Source organism: Homarus americanus, unplaced genomic scaffold, assembly GCF_018991925.1.
Source record: "Homarus americanus isolate GMGI-L3 unplaced genomic scaffold, GMGI_Hamer_2.0 scaffold5461, whole genome shotgun sequence".
Taxonomy (NCBI): Eukaryota; Metazoa; Arthropoda; class Malacostraca; order Decapoda; family Nephropidae; genus Homarus; species Homarus americanus.
This window is the reverse complement of record NW_024716760.1, coordinates 113,837-138,287: the sequence shown is the minus strand read 5'-3', so window position 1 is coordinate 138,287 and position 24,451 is coordinate 113,837. Positions and strand designations below refer to the sequence as shown.

The 24,451-nt window shown below is 45.3% G+C and overlaps 1 protein-coding gene across 16 annotated transcripts in view; it reads left to right on the top strand.

Moving 5' to 3' along the window:
• LOC121858501 (titin-like) overlaps positions 1-24,451 on the top strand; it is a 152,402-nt gene that overhangs the window by 17,351 nt on the left and 110,600 nt on the right. For all 16 annotated transcript variants that reach the window (XM_042354937.1, XM_042354939.1, XM_042354947.1 and 13 more), the window contains exon 2: positions 2,696-3,132. In XM_042354937.1, the coding sequence (XP_042210871.1) occupies positions 3,072-3,132 (61 nt within the window). In that variant the 5' untranslated portion in view covers positions 2,696-3,071. The remainder of the gene's footprint in view (positions 1-2,695; positions 3,133-24,451) is intronic.

Below are 24,451 nucleotides of genomic sequence, written 5' to 3'. Positions count from 1 at the left end.
AGTGTGGGAAAGTGCTTCATGATAAGGTGGTACAGTGCTTCATGATAAGGGTGGGACAGTGCCCCTCATGATAAGGGGTACAGTGCCTCATTGACGTAAGGACTTTTTATAACCTTTACGTGGTATTTACAACATAGCGAGCCTTGTAAATGGTGTGTGTGTGTGTGCTGTGTGCGCGTGTGGGTGTGTGCGGGGTGTGCGTGCGTGCATGTGTGTGTGTGGACCTTTCTGCAGGGGTTGAGGTTTGGGGAGAGGGTGTTGAGGAAGAGAGAGAGAGGGGGGGTGGGAGTATCAAGAGTAGGCTTCACACATTTATGGAGGCTGGCAATTGTTTTACGGTTTTATATTCTTATAATGATGAGTCGATTTCTTTTATGGCTCGTGTGTGGTAGATGGGACGCCTTCCCTCTCCCCTGCCGCAGTGATGAAGTAGCAGAGGGGGGGGGAAGGAGATGGGGGGGTAGTATATTCCTCTTGTCTCTCTCTCTCTCTCTCTCTCTCTCTTCTCATTTTGCTCTTTTTTCCTTTCCTCCATCTCTTCCTTTCGAAAGTCTATGTTCTTCTTTCCTTCCTTTCCTCTTATATTTATTGACTGGCTAGAAATTATCCTAGGGTCAGGCTGTCTGTCAGGGAGGTGAAGGAAAGGGAGGCGGAAGGTGTCAGGGAGGGAAGTAAGGAGGCAGAGATGGGGAGGAAAGTGTCAGGGAGGGAAGTAAGGAGGCAGAGATGGGGAGGAAAGTGTCAGGGAGGGAAGTAAGAAGTGCAGATAGATGGGGAGGAAAGTGTCAGGGAGGGAAGTAAGGAGGCAGAGATGGGGAGGAAAGTGTCAGGGAGGGAAGTAAGGAGGCAGAGATGGGGAGGAAAGTGTCAGGAGGGAAGAAAGAAGGCAGAGATGGGGAGGAGAGGTCAGGGGAGGGAAGTAAGGAGGCAGAGGGGGAGGAAAGTGTCAGGAGGGAAGTAAGGAGGCAGAGATGGGGAGGAGAGTATCAGGGAGGGAAGCAAGGAGGCAGAGATGGGGAGGAGAGGTCAGGGAGGGAAGTAAGGAGGCAGAGATGGGGAGGAAAGTCAGGGGGGAAGGAGGCAGAGATGGGGAGAAAGTGTCAGGGGAGGGAAGTAAGGAGGCAGAGATGGGGAGGAGAGTATCAGGGAGGGAAGAAAGAAGGTAGGATAGGGAGGGAGGAGAAGGCAAAGTGTCAGGGAGGGAAGTAAGGAGGCAGAGATGGGGAGGAAAGTGTCAGGGAGGGAAGTAAGGAGGCAGAGATGGGGAGGAAAGTGTCAGGGAGGGAAGTAAGGAGGCAGAGATGGGGAGGAAAGTGTCAGGGAGGGAAGTAAGAAGGCAGAGATGGGGAGGAAAGTGTCAGGGAGGGAAGTAAGGAGGCAGAGATGGAGGGAAAGTTGTCAGGGAGGAAAGTAAACACAATCTTCGTGGATCTGGTTCGACTCTATCTAGAATTATTTCCAAAATGGCGTCAGAATTGGACTGAAACTCTGCCTCAGTTAGATACATTCACTTGGTGTTAGTTAAGGGAGTCTTGATATTAACTTGGCTGTTTTGTTTTCTTGTAATTCAAACGATATCGACAGAGAGTTGAGCTTAGGTTTAATGAGCTCTGTGATTGGTTAGTCTATCCTGGACGAGCTCTGTGATTGGTAAGTCTATCCTGGACGAGCTCTGTGATTGGTAAGTCTATCCTGGACGAGCTCTGTGATTGGTAAGACTATCCTGGACGAGCTCTGTGATTGGTTAGTCTATCCTGGACGAGCTCTGTGATTGGTTAGTCTATCCTGTACGAGCTCTGTGATTGGTAAGACTATCCTGGACGAGCTCTGTGATTGGTAAGACTATCCTGGACGAGCTCTGTGATTGGTTAGTCTATCCTGGACGAGCTCTGTGATTGGTAAGACTAGCCTGGACGAGCTCTGTGATTGGTTGTTGATTGTACGTAAGTTAGAGCTAGTTTCATATACGTGGATGTGATTGGAGGTTGCCGTCGACCCTGAAGGAGGAGATATTGACCTCGACGTTCAAGTGACAAGGGGGAGGTTGTTGGTGATGGCCCTCCAGTGTCCAGCTCTCTCTAATTAATCAGTCATAAACAATTGTGAATTTAGCCTGGAGTGGGCGTCTCTCTGGTGCTATGACGAACCATCCAGCCACTCAGCCAGCCAAGCGAACTAGGGAACACCTGGAACGGAATTATATAACGTGCACCTGAGATCGTATGGGACTCCCTGGCACTTCCGGAGTCTTGGAGGCTGTTGGGAGTGTACGTAGCGAGACACACACACGGGGGGGGCGTCATGTTCCGAGTGGCAGGTCAGCAGCTCGTGGTGAACCTCTCAAGCGTTTAGAGCGGCTTTTGTGGGTTGTGGGAGACTGAGCATTTGTGTGGTGAGGAAGGAGGGAGTGTTTGGTCGTTTCCTTGATTGTTTAAGTGAAACGAGCAGCTCGTAAATCAGTTCTTTCTAGTGATGGAAAAGTCATTGAAGTGGCGAAAAGTGATATTTTGCAGAAATAGATTGTTGTTGTTGTTGTATGAAAGAAGCGCTTGAAACTACTGTATAAAAGAGCCTTAAGTAAATGATGTATATATGTCTTTCCTCGACCTGTCTTACGCAAAATTATATATATATGTGAAAGAAATAGTGATGTAAATGGTGGAAAAAGCCTTAAACCTACTCCATTCCGTAATAGAGTATCGATATATAGAGATAAAGGAAGAGACTGGAAAAGATCTAAATATATAAATAGTGAGAAGAAAGCGAACAGGAAAGTGTCCAGGAACACCGAGTGGCAGGAAGGCCGCGCCCACAATGCTGTAAGCAGCGAGACGGCGGCAACAACTTATCGACTCGAACACCACTGCCGCTGCCAACACTGCCATCTCCGCCACCACCACCACCACCACCACAACCACCACCACCACCACAACCACAACCACCACCACCATCATCATCATCATCACGTACACCTCCACCAGTCTCCGTCCGGAGCCTCCGCCTGCCTCCTATACCGCCCTCTTGAGGACCTGCGGGGCACGGCCTCGTAGGACCCTTCAGGAACCACCAGGATGTTGTCGTCCTGCTGGTTCACCACGCCCTTCACCGGCTGCTTCACCACTGCCATCAAAGGTAAGGGATTCTACCTGTTTGTGTCGACCCGCACCATGGACTCAACCCTGGTGTGGGAGCTTCGTAGTCTTCGTCCCCTTGATTGGTTGTTTCGTAAGGGGACAAGGGGAGCCTCTATGCTAACTAATCCTTTGATTGATAGTGTGGTAAGGGGAGCTCCACCCTTGATTGGTAGTCTGGTAAGGGGAGCTCCGCCCTTGATTGGTAGTGTGGTAAGGGGAGATCCGCCCTTGATTGGTAGAGACACAAAAGGAACCTCCATACCAATCACCCCCTGTAAGAGGAGCCTCCACTACTAACCATCCCATGATTGGAACGGGTAAGGGGAGCCTCGGGCCAACTAATCCGCTTGATTGGTAGTAATACGATGATCATTTTCACTATATGACATGAGGGGTGTCAAGGTTTGTTTTTCAGGTGTGGGGATCAGGTGTGAGGGGGCAGGTATAAGTGTAGGAAAAGGAAAAGAGTTAGATATAAGTGATGGGGATGGTGGAGAAAGCAGGAGTCAGGTATTTGTACAGTATCAGAGATCAAAAGAAACCCAAATCCCTTTTTTCAGGTGTTGAAGAGTGTCACCTGTACTAGATCACCTGAGAAGAATAAAACACGTGGTGTCTACAGTAACAGGCTCTATAACACACCTTGACATCTATCACCTCAATATACCATCAACTGTCGTCAACTATACAATCTTAGCTCATTTGAATATGTATCTTTATATAGTGTAGTGAAGGTGATAACGGTTTGAAGAGATGGAATGCATAACTTTATGGCGTAACAGAACTTGACAGTATTATTATCCCCAGGTTGAGAAAATTGCTGTCGGTTGTGGTGGAGGGGTTGGGAGGGTGGCTGTGGTGGAGAGAGGGAGGGGGAGGTGGAGGGGGGCTGTGGTGGAGAGAGGAGGAGGTGGTGGCTGTGATGGAGGGGAGGAGGTGACTGTGGTGGGAGGGAGGTGGCTGGGGTGGGGGAGGTGGCTGTGGGAGGGAGGGGAGGTGGCTGGGGTGGGGGAGGTGGCTGTGGTGGAGGGAAAGGGACTGAGGGGGATGGAGGTGATGTGTGACGTTGGTTGCGGTGGGGGAGAAGACCAGGAGGATGATGATGGCGGTAAAACTTGTGTAGTAAATGTTTTTCCGAGGGTGTGTGACCGCAGCCTCCTCCTGTGGCACTGACGGTGTTTAGTTAAGTGATTCAAACACCTAAGTTTGTACCGTAGGGTTTTGAGACACACACACACACACACACAGATGGGCTATTCGACTAACCATCTTTATACGTGAAAAAAAATTAAAATATTGCCTCGCTGATGACGATGACTTGACTTCCTTCAGTATGTTGACACTCATCGTCATTGATGCACTGATTCATCGTCCTCAGGGTGTTAAGTCATCGTCATTTGATGTGGAGTTTAAAGTGAATGAATGGGCGACTGACTTGAGTGTAAGAATGAATGGATGAATAATTGAGTAACTACTGAAGGTCATATGCACCAGTAGGGTAGCCCAGCATCACGACTCATCTCCTCCAGGGGGACGGGTGGGGGGGCAAAGGGTAGGTTAGGGGAAGGGGGACAGGGGGACGGGGGGGTCATTAAGTAATAACCTGAGCGTCTTAAACAAACTAACTCCCGCCTCTAATTAATTCACCTGATGGCCTGTTTGGTGGTGTTGGAGGGTGTGTTGGAGGGGCGTGGAGGGTGTGTTGGAGGTGTTGGAGGGCGTGTTGGAGGGTGTGTTGGAGGGGCGTGGAGGGAAGTAAACTCAGCTTGCTTTGTCCTCTCACTGCTTGACAGAAACTCTCCGTAGATAAAGGTCCAGAGAGAGAGAGAGAGAGAGAGAGAGAGAGAGAGAGAGAGAGAGTGTAGCCAGACGTTTGGATGTGTCTTGGTGTGTGTGTGTGTTGTAGCGGCCACCCTTACTCAAGCCCCAACCTTCTTCTCGACCCACCCACCCACCCAAGCCACCCAGTATGCCCCTGTTATACATCTCTAGCCAGTTGCCACCTACCCAGCCATTTATTTGCCACCCCGCCGCCCAGACCAGCCAGCAAGCCACCCACGTCTGTACAATACAGTCAGATAACAGTCATCTCGTCGAACCACTTTACTCAGTCAACTCACCATACAGTTAGTAGATTACCAGTCAGTTAGCTACCGGTCGTTAACCAATCATCAATTAGTCAACCACAGAGTCACCAAATGATCGATCTTTGACCAATCGTCTCCCAGTCAGTTTTAACAGCCAAGCAACAGTTATTAACCAGTCACCAATCACTATTTCAGCTCAATCAACCAATCAGTCTTCCTCCCACCAGTCAGTCAGTCAGTCAATACTATGTTGAGTGAGGCCGGGTGGGTGTTGCCAAGTGAGGGTGGAGGAGGTGGGGGGGTAAGATGATGTTTGATCGTCTTTAAGGTGTAACTGGGCGGAGGAGGAGGTGTGGTAGTGGAGGAGAGATGGCGGCAGTGGAGGAGGAGGGGGTGAGGTAGTGGAGGAGGAGAGATGGCGGAAACGATCAAAGGTGGTGGTGGTGGCGGTGGTGGTGGTTGTGGTGGTGATGGTGGTTGTGGTGGTGATGGTGGTTGTGGTGGTGATGGTGGTTGTGGTGGTGGTTGTGGTGGTGATGGTAGTGGTGGTGGCTATAGGCTTTCTCCACTTTGTTGCGTCTTGCTTCCTCTTGCTGGCGGCGTCCTGCTGGCTGTGAGACTCTGTATATATCTCGTCAGTTGATAGTGTGGTTTAGAATTGTTAGTTTACGTCTCATCAGCTGGTCGTGGAGTAATATTGTTTACGTCTCATCAGCTGGTCGTGGAGTAATATTGTTTACGTCTCATCAGCTGGTCGTGGAGTAATATTGTTTACGTCTCATCAGCTGGTCGTGGAGTAAAATTGTTTGTTTACGTCTCATCAGCTGGTCGTGGAGTAATATTGTTTGTTTACGTCTCATCAGCTGGTCGTGGAGTAATATTGTTTGTTTACGTCTCATCAGCTGGTCGTGGAGTAATATTGTTTACGTCTCATCAGCTGGTCGTGGAGTAATATTGTTTATTTACGTCTCATCAGCTGGTCGTGGGGTCAAAAAACGGTATATTAATGGAAGTCAGCAAGTGTACTGTATTTCCCCATATTGAGCACCATAAGATCTATTACGCTGTGCTTGTGTTGATTAGCGTTGACTAGCTTGGTGTTACTGAACCTCGAACGTCAGTAGAGAGAAAACAGTATAGACTTATCTAATGACTCGTGACGTCTTGACTAACATATATGATTAATAGGAGCAGGCGTGTAGATCGAGTTACAGGCTGAAACGGGAATTGATTAATGATGAACAAATACACTACGCGTTTATTATTTATTAGTTAAATGTGATATTGGGAGATGTGATGTTCTCTTGTCTATATGTCTGTCTGTCTGTCGCTCTGTTGGTTATCACACTAAAGGACAAAGTTTAGTTTGAGGTGAATTCTGTTACGATCTTGATCTTTTGTATGTCTTCTCTGTAAGGTCACGGAGGTCATAGGTCATCCAAGGTCTAGGGGTCATCTAGGTGGTGTAAATGAGGGAATGAATGTCTGATGTGATAGTAATTTCTATATAGTATCTTAATCTAATTTGAACCTTAATAAAAAAAAAAGATAAATATTGTAAAAAAAAAAATATAGAACAATTTACAGAATCATTTTAAGATTTAGGGATGTAATAAAGTAAAGTTAGGTTAGGTTAATGAGGATTAGGTTAAGGTAGGTTAGTAATATATTGGGTTTGTGGTGTTTAACCTAATTTAACACTAACTTAGCGCTTAATTAGGTTAGGTTAGGTTAGGTAAAGGTAGTTAAGTTTTAGATTGAATTTGTGGTTAGATTAGGTTAGAATATTTTAGATTAAGTTAGGTGACTGTTAGATTGGGGTAACGCTAAATTACGTTAGGTTAGGTCAAGGTAGGTTAAGGTAGGTTAGGTTAGGTCAAGGTAGGTTAAGGTATGTTAGGTTAGGTTACGTTAGGTTATCATCGGAGTGGTTAACCTAAGAGTGAAATAACCAGGAAGAGTTAGTTTTTACCTGGTCTGCTGGAGCTTTATGTAAACATTTTTAAGATGTTTGATTTGTTGGAATTAGTTGACACAAGAATTTCATTACCAGAGGAATTAGTTTTGTCCGTTTGTCTGTCAGTCTTCTGTTTGACTTTTTCCTCACTGGAACATAATTAACTTTCTGGATATTGTGAGAACAGAATGATTGGTCAATAACTTGGGTATTTACTGTGTTTTAATGGTTTGAACCCTTTGAGAATGATGTTTTAACCCTTTGATGATCCTGGTTTAACCCTTTGAAGATGATGGTTAACCCTTTGAAAATGATAGTTAACCCTTTGATGATCCTGGTTTAACCCTTTGAAGATGCTGGTTAATCCTTTGAAGATGATGTTTTAACCCTTTGAGGATAATAGTTTAACCCTTTGACGAAGTTGTTTTAACCCTTTGAAGATGATGTTTTAACCCTTTGAAGATGATGTTTTAACCCTTTGAGGATGATGTTTTAACCCTTTGAGGATGATGTTTTAACCCTTTGAAGATGATGTTTTAACCCTTTGAGGATAATGTTTTAACCCTTTGAGGATAATGTTTTAACCCTTTGAGGATAATGGCATAACTCTTTTAAGGTTTAATCTCTTGGATATATAAGTTCCAGCCATTTTTATCGAAAGAGTTAAAATATGTTGACACCTAATTTAAAACTCATCAGGTTAAGTTCTCACACGATCATCCACCCAAGAGAGAAAAAAAAACACGAAAATGGCGCTTAAGTGTTGGTCTGTGTGTGTGTGTGTGTGTGTGTGTGTGTGTGGAGGAGCGTGAGGCAACCTGTTGGGTGTGCATGGGTGTAGTGATGATCCCGCGGTGAGAACGGGTCAAGGGCATGGAATAAATGAATAAAGTCCGTAATATTTTCTTGTACTAAATTTTGTATTATTTCAGTAAAGTTGAATGATTTAAAGTTTTGATTAAATATCTAAGATTAGGTGAAGTTGGTTTAGATTTTAGTGAAATGTTAAAGACGTTGTTGATAATTTGGTGAAGTAGGTTTTTCAATTCGTTGGGTACCCGTGATGGTCAGCCGTGTAAGGTCGTTCATTATCTTACATAATTTTGATTGACTTTGATGTTTAAGGTATAGATAGGAATTGTAGAGGACCTGACCTGACCTGACCTGACCTGTCTTAGCCTAATGTAATCTAACTTGATGCAAACCGACTCGACGTAATATAATTTAGTGATGTAACCTGTTTTGACCTGACCTAGACAAAGTTGACTTAACCTAAACTATACTAAACTAACCTGATCTAACCTAACTTAGACTAACTTAACCTAACATGAACTGACCTGAGTGACCTAATTTTACAGGCTTTACGAGTATACAACAGGTATTTGAAACTAACAGAACCTACAGAATACTTTCCTGCGACAAGGTCAACCGAGGTAACAATGATATAGTGCCACCCCTAAGGTTCACTCACCTGGGTTGACCTTTGACCTAAAATCCTATAACTGACCTGACTCATCGCCGAGTTATATATATATACGGTATATATATATCTCCCTGGCACCGTGTGTATCGTCCCGGCCCTCCACTCGGGAAGATAAACACCCGGCAGGTTTGACTTCTACTTGAGTGGGAGGAAGCCGCCCTGGTACTCGGTCTCATCAAATTGCTAACTCGGCAACGCGGGTTTGTCCACCGTGCAATTTGAGCCGACCGTTCCAGCGCGTTGATAATCCTGGAAACTGATCATCAACTGCTTTTGTGAATTTATACCACAACAAAATTATTCTCATAAATATATTTTTTGTGGGAGGGAACTCGAAATATCGTTCATATCCCTAAAAATTCACTTCAAGATAGAAAAGATTAAGTAAAACTGCATAAAAGTTGGAATATCTTGGGTGAGTCGGGACGAATGAAAATGGAAAACCCAGAGATTCAATTACTGTGGGAATGTTCGCTGCTCATCCCTCAAATTACTAATTCCCGGAGTTGGCATACAGCCCTGCCCCACCCCGCCCTTCCCCGCTCCACCCCGCCCTTCCCCGCTCCACCCCGCCCCCCAAGAGAGGGTTTATTTCTTATCAGTTTGATAGGTCGTTAGGTATTCATAAGTGGCTTTACTGTCTCCTATTTCGTCATAAATGAGTTTTTATTAAGGTCTGAAAATTGAGTTCATCTTTTCTTATTTACTCTTATATGTCTTTATAACTCTGACTGTCTTATTAATGTCTCTTACAAGTGTTAATTAGCTCATATAACTCATATTTGAAGCTCTGAGTGGCTGACTGATAGAGTGGCTGACAGAGTGACTGATAGTGATAAACAGTGACTGACTAACTGACCAACTTACTTATTGATAGTGACTGATTGACCAACTGACTGACTGACTGACTGACTATCTCTTTGCTTCACTAACGCAGCATCTGACTCATACTAAGAAATACTATTTATGTGAGTTCTTATTTACTCATAAAATATAACTCACCAGATTGACTTGAATATAATATCCTAAAATACTCAATAATACTCACAGGGAATATTATAATCTTCCTCATTGCCTGGAAACATTAAGGGAAGATCTTTACCGATATTCGATTATATTTTCACAATCTATGTTTACACGAGAACAATATTTACCTTCCATTAACTGTGTAAACTATGATGAAATGTAAATAAATTGCCTTGCCTCTCATGCCTCTTTTAGTTTCATAATATATAGATCGAGTATATACACAGATTATTAATATATACTACATTATATTTGCGTAGTATCGTGAAAAATGGTCAAATTAATGCCCTTTACTACATTATATTCGTGTAGTATCGTATAAAATCAAATTAATGCCCTTTACTGCATTATGTTCGTGTAGTATCGTAAAAAGGTCAAATTAATGCCCTTTACTGCATTATATTCGTGTAGCATCGTAAAAAAGGTCAAATTAATGCCCTCTACTGCATTATATTCGTGTAGTATCGTAAAAAAGGTCAAATTAATGCCCTTTACTACATTACATTCGTGTAGTATCGTAAAAAAGGTCAAATTAATGCCTTTTACTACATTATATTCGTGTAGTTTCGTAAAAAAAAAGTCATGTTATGTTAATCACAAGAGATGTGGGGCAACTACTCGCTCGTAACTTTGGCGAACTAGTTAAACGAACAGCACACCTCAAAGCCCGCCTCGAAGTCTTTGATCGGGAGCTTCATTACGTTTCAAATTGCGCCGGAACAGGATTAGGCGGCATCAAAAGGTGGCTCCATCATGCCTGGTAGAGGAAGAGGAAGGGGCATGGTGAGGAGGAGGAGGGAGAAGGAAGAGGGAGAGAAGAATCGGGGTTGGAGGAGAGGGAGGACAGGGAACTGGAAGTGTAAATACGTGATGATAGAAGTAGGGAAGACTGACTCACTGACTGACTGACTGACTGACTTGTAATCGTTGCATGATGCGAGTTTTCGTATTTTTAATTGCCCGTTAATGAGTCTCCGTGTGTGTTGAGTCTCTCCATGGCTATTGAGTCTCCATTTGGTGAAGTCAGCTGGTATCCTCCACCGCTCGCTTCAAGATGGCGATGAAGTGATCAGCTGACTGCATCTTTGTTGATTTATTTGCCAAGTCTCTGAATGATTGGCTTTACTAAATCGGCTTCACTAGATTGGCTTCACGAAATTGGCTTCACTAAATTGACTTCACGAAATTGGCTTCACTAAATTGGCTTCACTAAATTGGCTTCACTAAATTGGCTTCACTAGATTGCACAGAATTGACTGCAAGAGAGAAACGGTGATTAAACAAGGGATTAAATTCCTCCCTCTCGTCTTGGCAACTGAACCTGGGATACGGGCGATTAGTTTTCTGCTGGCATTGAAGGATCGTTACACCGGAGACTGTGAATGATTGGCCTATGGTGGGGATTGGGTATAATCAGCCGCACCAGGGATTGGAGAATTAGCTGACTGGTTGGGTGAATGTGTGGCAGACGAGGGAGTGTAGTGATGGTGGCCTGGTTAGTGACAGTGGTTGGAAGAAGGCGAGTGTTGGACTCTTTTGGGAGCGAGGAGCAGTGTGTGTGTGTGCCTGCCTGCCTGCCTGCCTGCCTATATTTAGCTGCATTTCCTGACTTACTGACCTACTGAAGGATTTTTTTTCTTTTGAGCGTCTCAGATCTGTTCACTCCAGGAGATACTTTTTTTTTTCCATCCTTCATGCCGGGGGGCGCCAAGTGCTCCTCAAAACGCTCTCTCTAGCAACTTTTTCTACGTGCTTTCACCCAGACGACCTGACTCTATACTGTGAATCTGACTCTGGAAATGAAAGTAAAGAATCTGTTGACCTTTCTCTTTTTTTGTTTTTAATCTATTTTGATATCTAATGAAATCCAGGTGTTGAGAAGTATATTTCAGTCAACTATATACACGTTAATTAAGAACAGGTGACATACACAGGTGTCAATTGATCACTAAGGAAAGGTGAAATTCAGGTGAAGTCGAAAGTAATAAATTTGAGGATAGGTGAAGTTGAGATGCCAGAGGACATTTTTGCCAATAGGAGAAGGTGAAGCAGGGTCAATAACCTTGAGGGTAGGTGAAATGTAAGAGCCGGAAGGAGGTGGCAAATTTACGGATGATTTAAAGTTTGGTGAAAGTGAACAAGACCTGCAGAGTATTGATAAGAGAGGAGGGGAAGCGGAAGTCATGGGTGGTCTAGTTCAACAGTTAATGGTCGTTAGAAAGTTTTTAGTGGTGAGGGAAGGAGGGAGAGGGTGGTGAAGGAGGCAGGGGGTGGTGAAGGGAGGGGGTGGTGAGGAGGGGGAGGTGATGAAGGAGGGGGTGGTGAGGAGGGGGAGCAGGTCAGGTGAGTGGCGTGACATCTGGCTATGTTGGGGGTCTTGACTGCCGCACTACCGCAACCTTGCGTGTGGTGCCGGGCCAAGCTTGCATACCTCCCACACCTCCAACCTTGTACAGCTGACCACCACAACCACCACAGCTCACCACCACAACCACCAACCACAACCACCACAACAGCTCACCACCACAGCTGACCTCTACGTCACCACACACACACACACACACACTTGCACATTTTATAAAGATTGAGTGTTTGTGTGCAGAAGAACGCACTCAAACTGTACTGAACCATCCAATTATACAAATTCTTATTCATCGTGACCTTCCAACACGTCATCCGTCCTCCTCACCGACTCTTAATTGGTATACAGGAAGGTGAGGAATGTTGGGTACCTGTAGGTGGGTCCGCCCCCATAGTGTGGAGGACTTCCCCTTCAGGACGTGTATTGCGGATTCCTACATACCTGGTGATTAAGAGTTGTATGAGGGCGTTAAAGTTGTCACGAAACTGTTCTGGGGGAAGTGTGTGTGTGTGTGTTAGGAGACACATAAATGTCTGAAGTTCTGCATGAGGCTTAAGTTCAAATGTCTTCTTTAAACACACACACACACACACACACACACAAGCGATAAATCAACATCTTGCCAACTTTTAACTCCTGGTGGCCGGTGTACGATCATTCCATTGTGTTTTGAAGCCCAGTGAGGTTTTCGTTTCCAGAGCTTGAGATGGTAGTCATTACTCTAGGTCTACCAGCCTCTGTGTGAAGAAATATTTCCTCATATACGAGCTTGAACTTGTGTCCCGGGTTTATGTTTTCCATCACTTACAAGATTTTAAATGTCTCGGTTGGGTCCATACTATTGTGTCTTGGCTGAAAGGTTGTTAGTCCTAAGGCTCTCAGTCTACTTGGATATAATCGAAAGGATATAGTTCAGGAATCATCATAGTCACTTTGTGTTGCATCTTCCTTATGATATTCCGGCCATATATGGAATTCCTCTTTGTTGTTGAAGTTTTTGCATTAACAGTATTTATTTGGAGTCTGTTAACTGATTGTTGGTTTTTCTTCATGGTAGAGAGTGTTGGTGTGTTAGTGATGGTGGTGGGTTAATGATTCACAGTAGAGTGTGTTGGTGTGTTAGTGATGGTGGTGGGTTAATGATTCACAGTAGAGTGTGTTGGTGTTGATGGTCCGTCTCTCCTCTCGTGGCGTAGTGACTCCACCATTGCCCACTATTGCCTTTCAGCATCTCTCTCTCTGATCCGAGGAGTCGTGTCCCTCACAACACACGTCTCGTCCTGCACCTTCAGTAAACACAGCACACGGCGGCTGTTACGTGCTGTGTCGTGAGAGCTCCCTTACTGTGATCCACTAGGTCCAGCTGCGGCCAGAGAACCTATACCTTTTCCAGCGGCGACTTCATACTGCAGTGTTCTCTTGCCACCTGTGATGTGGGTTTTTGTCAGAAGAACTGTGCACATTCTCAGTAGGTTAGGTTACGTTTGGCTAGGCTAGGGAAGGTTAAGTTAGTGTTAGGCTGGGCTAGGTTAGCGTAAGTGTCGTTAAACAGAATCTTCAGGTGATCCGATCTCGATACAACATCTGTTTTATCTGTTGTCTTACCAAGTGTCGTCAGTTTACTGGTGAGCGTCGCTGTTGCGGGACCTCCTCCGTGACCAAGAGCCAAGATGGTTTATATGTTGCTTGTGCCTTTCTTAAGCTGCCAAAGTTCCAGGGAAGTCAACCAATTGTCGCGCGTCCTGGTGTGACCCCCCCCATAGTAGCAGCCATATTGTACATTCTTTTTTCCATCATCGTAAAGTGAAATGTTTGGTGAAAGATGTGTCTTTAACGTGAGAATGTGAATGAATATCGCCAGTGTCAACCTATTCCCCCCTTCCCCTTCACCTCCCCTTACCCCCCTCACCTCCCCCTTACCCCTCCCCTCTCCTCTATCATCACCACAACAACCTGTCGCCTACACAAACGTAGAGCCGCAGTCTTTGAGAAAATCATTAAAGCGCTAGCGTCCCGCGTTCGAAGCCTTGCCTGAGGTGCTCTACCGTGACCAGGGCCTCGGGAAGATCATGCCTCCTACAATTCTTTTCTCTCTCTCTCTCTCTCTCTCTCTCTCTCTCTCTCTCTCTCTGTTCGTGATTGCTTTACCCGCGTCTTGGAATAAATAACCATCTGTCTATTAGTTTCTTCCTAGGATTTTGTTTTTTTAATTTTCGTGGTTAATTTCTAGATAAGATTGATTGATGTCTGTGTTATTATAGACATTTAACGACAAATATCCAACACGATGATGGTGTGTAGGTGTGTCGACCTAAAACACTCCTTAGATCAACAACTTTAAAATGCAACGTTGGGATTGAACATAATGGTTGAATCTAGCGGCATTCTCTCACATTCTCTCACATTCCCTCTCATTATTAAGTTAGCGGCTTCACGTTCTGCCTGAGCCGCTCCGCCAGGTGTAGGTCGACGAGCCTTTAACGATCAGGGTTACAGGAGGAGGAGGAGGGAGACTTCCTTCCTGGTGCATCTTGGGATGGTGTGTGTGTGTGTGTGTGTGTGTGTGTGTGTGTGTGTGTGTGTGTGTGTGTGTGTGTGTGAAGAAGAAGAAGAAGAAGAAGAAGAAGAAGAAGGAAGTGGACGTCTTGCTGAGACACTGAAAAGGTTACGAAGTTTGGACTCTCTCTCTCTCTCTCTCATACATACATACATACATACACAATATATGTATACTGTATATGTAACATCAGTAGGTAATATGTTTTTTTTTTATGTTTACAATGTGAGTCACAAAACAATAAAGGCTAAAGTTCAGACCGTTAATGAACACAACGGCGTCATCACTAAAAAATAATCGCTTCTCATTATCTAGACCGAGGGAAAAAAAAAGTTACCACTATATTCACTTTATAAAATTTCTCTTGGATCGTTGATTAAATTTTTCCCGACACGTTGTTCATACCATGGAATATTTACACACACACACACACACACACACACACACACACACACACACACACACACGGTAAACAGCTGAGCCAGGTGTTTGTGTATCAGTGTTGTGAGGAGGTGGAGGTGAGGAGGCGACAATTACGGTGTTGAGGTGAGAGTATTCTTGTGCTTTCTACCCTTCCTGTTTCCTTCCTTCCTTCCTACCCTTCCTGTCTCCTTCCTTCCTTCCTTCCTTCCTTCCTTCCCTCCCTCCCTCCCTCACGACGTTTATTGGTGACCCACACACTGGCATTTGATCACAAGCACCTTCAGTATTATAAAAAAAGGGAGATGAACTTGAGTTAACCTAACCCATTCAGCCAGACTCTCTCTCTTTGATGTTTTCTGTTCGTTCGTCAGTTCTCTCGACTGAGCAGTAACGAGTGATGTAGCAGCGCGTGTTATGAGGCAGGTAGCGTGTAGGAAACTGGTGCCCTCATCAACGGGTTGCCCCTCTCTCCACTGCTTGCCTCTCTGTCTGTTTGCTTGCATCTGCCTGCCTCCTTATCTGCCTGTCTGCTTCTACTGAGTTCACTGACTGTCTGCCCCCGTGTCTGCTTGCTTCCGTCATTCACCCTCTGCTTCTCTTGTGTGTCTGCTTGTCTGCTGGGTTCACTGAAGGTTTGTGGCGTCGTGTAGAATGCAAGAATGTGAAGTATGTAGATTCTTACACAGTACTTAACGTAAAAATGGCTTCTGTTAATTAATTATTGGCTTTAGGTTCTCACGCTTGGATATTATTGGAAGTTAGATGTTTCTTTCCTTTAATTAATTACGTCTACTAATAATTAAGTAGCACCGATTATAAGGAATAATTTTGTTGTTGGTTTTGCTTCTTTGGTTTAGGTGCTTCAGCGGCTGGGAGTTATGAAGCACCGTTCACTAGGTCTTGGCAACAAGAGTTAATACACGCAGACTAAGATTACTGAAGAATTAATCGAAACGTATCTCATTATATACAGTAAAACAGACGATATGAGAGAGAGAGAGAGAGAGAGAGAGAGAGCTAATCTAACCTAACCTAACCTATAACTGACTCGCTGAGAGAGCTGACGTATCGTGTATTTATAATACAGTAATCTGTTTTAGCGAGTAATGACGGTGGTTACAGAGAGGGTGTAGTCTGACAGGCGGCCGTACACCCAGGGCTGTGGTGTAAACGGTCCACACACACACACACACACACACACACGCAAGCACCTTGAGATCAAGAGAGGCGTCGCTCCCACACTCAGACTCCCGCTTCCTACACATAGAGGAACACCGTCTGCAGCTGAGACCATTTAGCACGATGAATCACGCGAGTTATGGCCCTTTTTTTTATGTTTTTCTCAGGTTCTGAGTCTCGTTACGGCTTGCGGTGTCGTCGTCATGTTCCTCGCAGATCATTTCCAGTGTTTCTTTTACATTAGTTATACCTATTGGTTCGTATTTATTCCGTTTTCTTTATTATCTCAACTATTCGTGTTTACATTCAGATGTATCCGAGACTCTATGACTGGTTGTGTGTTCTTAACTCCAGGATAATAAGCAGTGCCGATAAACACAACAGTCTTATACCGTGGAGCTATATATAACTCGTGGTGTGGGCGTAGGAGGTAACTGCTGCTCCTGTGGTGTGGGCGTAGGAGGTAACTGCTGCTCCTGTGGTGTGGGCGTAGAGGGTAACTGCTGCTCCTGTGGTGTGGGCGTAGGAGGTAACTGCTGCTCCTGTGGTGTGGGCGTGTGTGTTAAAGGTACAGTACAGTCTTATACCGTGGGCGTGGGTGTTAAAAGTACAGTACATACCGTTCACGAGGACAGTGCTCTAAGCGTGAGGCGGTGGGCGTGGAAGGAATGTTATCGCTGGGTTTACGACCGTGAGGGAACTTGGTGAAGTGTGGTAGCTTGGTGAAGTGGTGTGGTAGCTTGGTGAAGTGGTGTGGTAGCTTGGTGAAGTGGTGTGGTAGCTTGGTGAAGTGGTGTGGTAACTTGGTGTAGGACAGAACAGTATAGTAAATTGTGATAACATTCTTGCGTCAACTTGGTGAACTAGATGACGTGGTTTATTTTTGGTGCTGCTGGTGAACAACAGTAGATGACGTGGTTTATCAACATTATTCTGGTTTAATGACAGAGTCTGGACCAGTGTTTGCGTTCAATGGTCGTAGTTTGAAGGGTCGACACGCAACTGTTTCTGGAACTGTGTGTGTGTGTGTGTGTAAAAGCCTCAGCACATGTGGAATTTGTATTTGGTTTAAGCTCAGATATTTCGAGTTACAATTCATAATACTGATTTTTATTAACCATAGACACGCTGTGAACGTTTTCTTTACACACACACACACACAGGCTATAAAACAGTATTGTGGCAGCCTTGACCTCCTCAGATAACCTCTTAAACTCTTGGTGGGGGGTCGACTGTAATTGACTGCAGTGTGTGGGGGTGGGCTGCATTGTGGGCGTGGCCTTAAGTGGGCTACAGTGTGGGCGTGGTCTGACGAGAACTGCAGCGTGTGGGAGTGACTTGAAATAGACTGCAGTGTGTGGGCGTGACTTGAGGTTGGCTGCAGTGTGTGGGCGTGGCATGAGGTAGTCTGCAGTGTGTGGGCGTGGCCTGAGGTAGTCTGCAGTGTATGGCTGTGGCTGCAGTTTGTGGGCGTGGCTTGTAAAAGGAATGCAGCATTTGGTCGGCTTTGCGATTGGCTGCAATGTGGGGGCTATGACCTATGATTTGTTGCAGTGCGGCTACCATGACCTGTGATTGGCTGCAGTGTGTGGAGCATGACCTGTGATTGGCTGCAGTGTTGGGGCATGACCTGTGATTGGCTGCAGTGTTGGGGCATGACCTGTGATTGGCTGCAGTGTTGGGGCATGAAAGTATATATAGGCGTGGTACTAACAGTAATCAATGTGGGCGTGGTGACAGTAGCATGTGGGCGTGATGACAATATGACTGGCAGCAGTGATTAAGATAGTGTTTCAAGTTGCTGTGACTGTCTGGGAGGGAAGACTGTAGTAGTGCGGACTTCCCTCCCTCCCTCCCTCCCTCCCTCCCTCCATCCTTCTCTCCCTCCATCCTTCTCTCCATCCCTCCATCCCTCTCCTCCCTCCCAAACATTCACCACCAATGACAAAGACCAATTGGCTTTTAAACCCCTCCGTTATGTGTTTCTGTTGACCTCTGATTATTTTTTTATCTCGATTTAATAGTTAGTTTTACACACACACACACACACACACACACACACACACACACACACACACACACACACACACACACACACACCGTCATCTTGCATACATTATTAACTCTGAATATAAGAGGCGATATATGCAGAAATCTCAACTTATGGTCTTGACCCTTTCCTCTCACTTTTCCGTCCTCATCTTGCGCTAGTCATTTCCCGGTAATTTCCCCCCCTTCCTTCCCCTCCTTTTCTCTTTCCCTTCCCGTCGCCCCGTGCCCCGTCACCCCGTGCTGCCCCGTATTTGAGGTTTCTTTACCCCATTGATTCACTCTAGATAGGAAGGTGTATATTAATTTTGAGGTATTGTGCCTTTACCCTCTCTCTCTCTCTCTCTCTCTCTCTCTCTCTCTCTCCTTATTCGTAAGAGAGAGAAAAAACAGCAATAAGATAGAAGTAAATAATAAGAATAACAATGTAAATAATGAACTACCTGAAGATTAAAGACCCGAACGTTACCTGCAGGGGGGAGGTGGTGTTAATCTTCAGGTGAAATAAACTGGGGTGGTTAATCTTCATGTGATCTGAAATAAACCTTTAGAAATATATATATGATTTTAAGTGAATATTTTTGTCATTTATTTTATTATTTTGTTTGTTTATTTATGGTTGATATCTATAATTGTTATGATTGTCAATTTGTTGTTTATTATCCACAACTTATCGACGGTCTTATTTACTTAATTGTCATGATTGTCAATTTTTTGTTTATTATCCACAACTTATCGACGGTCATATTTACTTCATTGTCAATTTGTTGTTTATTATCCACAACTTATCGACGGTCTTATTTACTTAAGTGTCATGATTGTCAATTTGTTGTTTATTATCCACAACTTATCGACGGTCTTATTTACTTAATTGTCATGATTGTCAATTTGTTGTTTATTATCCACAACTTATCGACGGTCTTATTTACTTAATTGTCGATTTTTGTTTATTATCCACAACATATCGAGACACATTTTGCTTGCTGTCCGTCGTGCTTTTAGGATCTACCCAGCCAGGTAGCTTGAGTGCCTTAAGGATTTATAGAGCCACTGCGTCTATCCTTCTTTAAAGCTCCAACTTGTGCTTGCTGTATATTTTCTTGCGTTTGCTTGACACTTTCCTTGAGTTTATATTTGCTTACTCCTGCGTTATTGTCTGGGTCCTATGACAAGTAGAATGGGAAAGGTTGGATTAGTAGCAATGAATGATGTATATATAGTGTGATTGAGACAGTACGTGTGTTAGTCATTTAATATTGACCCATCATGAGTCACCAGATGAGTATGTATATTTGACTCATCACTTGTACTGACTTATGTTATAGTGAAACCTTCATATGGCGGACTTTTCTCTCAATAAAGTCCGTTAGAGGTGTGTGTGTGTGTGTGTGTGTGTGTGTGTGTGTGTGTGTGTGTGTGTGTGTGTGTGTGTGTGTGTGTGTGTGTGTGTGTCCTCCTAAACATAATGTAGGCAAGGATTTCAGAGCCAGACACGACCCGAGGGAAAGACTGGAGAGTAAGAAGAGGTCGTGAGAGGTCGTGAGAGAGTCTAATACAGGGGGCAGAACTTCCTCCTCTCCCCCTCATCCTCCTCTCCCCCTCATCTCCTCACTCTCATTCCCCTCACCCCTCTCCCCTCACCCCTCTTCCCCTCTCCTCCCTCTCCACCACTTCTCCACACTCTATAGTGACTTAAAGGCGGTTTTTGTATACCTTGAAGTAAATGAAATCCTTTGAACTTTTATATTCTTATTTTTTTTTTAGATTTTTAGGGGAATATTTATAAGGAAAAAAACCCAGGATGTAATTTAGATGAGTGGTAACCTTTATTTCCCCTTGCCTCCTCCTATTTCTTCATCCTCTTACCTATTCCTCTTCTTCCTCTTATCTCTTCCCTTCTACAGCCAACACTTGAGCACACACTCACCCTCCTGGCTTCATCCCCTGGAGTGTGTGTGTGGAGGAGGAGGAGGAGGAGGAGGAGGGAAGGTTTTAATATGATGTTATACACTACACACGGTGCACTCATCACGCCTCGCCTCCGTACCATCTTATATACCTTCACACTGCCCCATGTCACCACCACTACCTCCTGACACCACTATATCCTGACACCACTATATCCTGACACCACTATATCCTGACACCACTATATCCTGACACCACTATATCCTGACACCACTATCTCCTGCCACCACTATATCCTGACACCACTATATCCTGACACCACTATCTCCTGCCACCACTATCTCCTGTCACCACTATATCCTGACACCACTATATCCTGACACCACCGCCACCACCGGCCCTACTATCGGTGTGGGATACCTTACAGCGTATGACTGTATGATGCCTTAATTATAACAAAGTTTCGCTTCCTTCCGGCAAATTGACAAGAGTGAGCGCCTGAGTTGTGATATATGATGCTGCGTGGTGCTGTGTGGTGATGTGTGATGCTGTGTGGTGATGTGTGATGCTGTGTGGTGATGTGTGGTGCTGTGTGATGCTGTGATGTGTTGTGTGATGCTGTGATGTGCTGTGTGATGCTGTGATGTGCTGTGTGGTGCTGTGGTGTGATGCTGTGCTGTTCATTGATGTGCTGTGTGGTGCTGTGCTGTTCAGTGATGTGCTGTGTGGTGCTGTGCTGTTCAGTGATGTGCTGTGTGGTGCTGTGCTGTTCAGTGATGTGCTGTGTGGTGCTGTTCTGTGTAGTTCTGTGTTGTAGAGATTTAATATAGTTGTCGTGAACGTTTTAAAGGTGTTTCAGCTCTCACTATTCCTCCAAGTCCTCCTCTTCCTCATCTTTCTCTTCCTCCTCCTCTTCATTCTCTTCCTCCTCTTCTCCCCTTTCCTCTCTTTATCATACATTATTCACCTCTTCATTATCGGCCACGTCCTCTGTCGTGGAAGGCATGAGTAGATCTCAATATGGAATCTCTTTCGAGGATGGAGTCTCTCTCCACGCCAGGCCACCACACCCCCACACACCCCCGCCACACCTCCCACACCCCCGCCACACCTCCCTACACCCCCACCACAGCTCCTACACCCCACACCTCCACACACCCCACCACACCTCCCACACACCACACACCCCACCACACACCTCCCACACCTCACACACCCCACCACACACCTCCTACACAGCCCCACCACACTTCCTACACACCCCAACACACCTCCCACACACCCCACCACACCTCCTACACCCCCTGCCACACCTCCCACACACCCCCACCACACCTCCCACACCCCTGCCACACCTCCGCCACACCCCCTGACCACTGCCGCCGCAGCCTGGCTGTCAACAAAGCCGAGGGAATGTCAGGCAGCATTGATTTTCCCTGGACGGCCCTGCTGGGTGGCGGTAACATTGGCAACCAGAGGCAACCTGGCGGGGAAACCTTGTCAACCCGGAGTCTGTTGTACCACTTCTGGCCCACTCCCTGTGCCTTCTGTGGGCTCCACCCCCGCCTGGGCACAATGTGGCTCCACCCCCGCCTGTCAGGCCCCACCCCGCCCTCCGTGGCCCACCCTCAGTCTCCGTGGCCCACCCCCCTGCCCTCCGTGGCCCACCCCCTGCCCTCCTGTGGCCTCACCCCGCCTTCCGTAGCTCACCCCGCCTTCCGTGGCTCACTCCCCGCCTTCCGTGGCCCATCCCTGCCTTCCGTGGCCTCCAATTCGCCTTCCACCCAACCCCTGTCCTCCATTGCCCACCCCTGCCTCCATTGCCCACCCCCACCCTCCATTGCTCAATTCTCAATCTCTCCATTGCCCACCCCCACCCTTTTGCTGCCCACCCTGCCCAAATGTGGCCCACCCCTGGCCACCACGACACACTCTCGCCCACTACAATCAATCTACACCCACCGCTCTTTACGGCCCACCCTTGCCCACCGGGATCCTTTCTGTTGTACATACATACATACATACATACATAGAGACAGACAGACAGACAGACAGACAGCACTGCAATCAACTGATAATAGCAGCTTCGTGTTTTCTCTTTCGCTTCTGTAAGGTTTCCACACCTGTACTCTCCGTTTGCACTTGTTTAAACACCTGTACTCTCTGTTTACCCTTCTTTACACACCTGTACTCTCTGTTTACCCTTCTTTACACACCTGTACTCTCTGTTTACACACCTGTACTCTCTGTTTACACACCTGTACTCTCTGTTTACTCTTATTGACACGCCTGTATTCTGTTTACCCTTGTTTACACCTGTACTCTCTATTTACCCTTGTTTACACACCTGTACTCTCTGTTTACACTCCTGTACTCTCTGTTTACTCTTATTGACACACCTGTATTCTCTTATTAACCTTGTTTACACACCTGTACTCTCTGTTTATCCTTGTTTACACACCTGTACTCTCTGTGTACCCTTGTTTACACACCTGTACTCTCTGTTTACCCTTGTTTACACACCTGTACTCTGTTTACTCTTATTGACACCTGTATTCTCTTTTTACCTTTGTTTACACACCTGTACTCTCTGTTTATCCTTGTTTACACACCTGTACTCTGTGTACCCTTGTTTACACACCTGTACTGCCTGTTTACATTGTTTATATATAAATTTATATGCTGAACTAATGTGAACTTGTATGGCGATTATCTAAGTATCTATAATTACTCTCTCTCTCTCTCTCTCTCTCTCTCTCTCTCAAGGCTTCAGGTGTACAGTGCCAGGTATGCGTGAAATGTCACTCTGATATACAGTTGCTATCTTATTTCTCTGGTCACTTGGTATCGTCTGGGGTGAATTGTGTGATGGTTTAGGTTAGTTAAGTTAGGTTGGATTAGGTTAGGTCAGATCAGGTCACGTTAGATTAGGTTGAATTTGGTTCGGTTAGATTAGGTCAGGTTAGGTTAGGTTAGGTTAGTTAAGTTAGGTTGAATTAGGTTAGGTCAGATCAGGTCACGTTAGATTAGGTTGAATTTGGTTCGGTTAGATTAGGTCAGGTTAGATTAGATAAGGTCAGAGGCTTACTGTCCTCATTGACAGGTAAAATAACTTCTCAATTAAGAATAAATATAATATAAACAATATCAAATCACCCTGTAGTTTTCTCACGCTTAGTTTATGATGAGTCAGTGACACCGTTTACCGTTGTTTATGCAGTTTTCCGTTTGTCATCCCTCATTGTAGTGGGGGGTGGGGAGGGGTGGTGTTGGGGTGTGTGTGTGTGTGGGGGTGTATCGTAAATGGCACCGGTACAAGAGCTATTGTTTGGGGTGGAGTAAAACAATTGATTTTTCGACCCACTGGTTCTCTTTCGTCGATTCGATCCACCAACGCTTCACTTGTTCTCATTCGACTCGCTAATAGTTCCGTTGTTTTTATTCGAGTCGATGGTTCCGTTCCGTTTAGCTGACCCATTAGTTCTATTTGTTATCCGACCCAGCGGTTCTGTTAAGTTTTATTCAACGTAGAGAGTATCCGACCTACCGTTTATTTTGACCCACCGTTAATCCGACCCATCGAGTATCCGATCCACCGAGTATCCCGAGCCACTATTTATCCGACCCACCATTTCCCGACCCGCCACATAACCGACCCACCACATACCCGACCCACCACATAACCGACCCACCACATGACCGACCCACCACATAACCGACCCACCACATAACCGACCCACCACATGACCGACCCACCACATAACCGACCCACCACATAACCGACCCACCACATACCCGACCCACCACATATCCGACCCAAAATTTATCCGACCCACCATTTATCCGACCCATCATTTTATCCGACTCACCGGTACTGTACGAAACATGCCTCGAATTCCAGACCTGAGTTATGACTGAGCTTCAACAGAGTCGGTAATATATAACACGGCTTAGAATATATAACACGGCTTAGAATATATAACACGGCTTTGAATATACTGTATAACACGGCGTTGGATGATGACTCTTACGCTTCTGGCCAAATTTACACGAGCATTGAGTGTTGGGTCATGTGATGCATAATTCACACACACACACACACACACACACACACCAGCCCTACAGAATACAAATTATATACAATATTTAGAATCTACAGAATAAAGATATAAAAAATAAATACACGTATACTAATCTATTCTGGCATTGAATTAAAATATATTGAAACTAAAAAAAAAGAAAGAAAAGAGTGATTTAGAAGCAACTGATAAAGGATTAATGATATA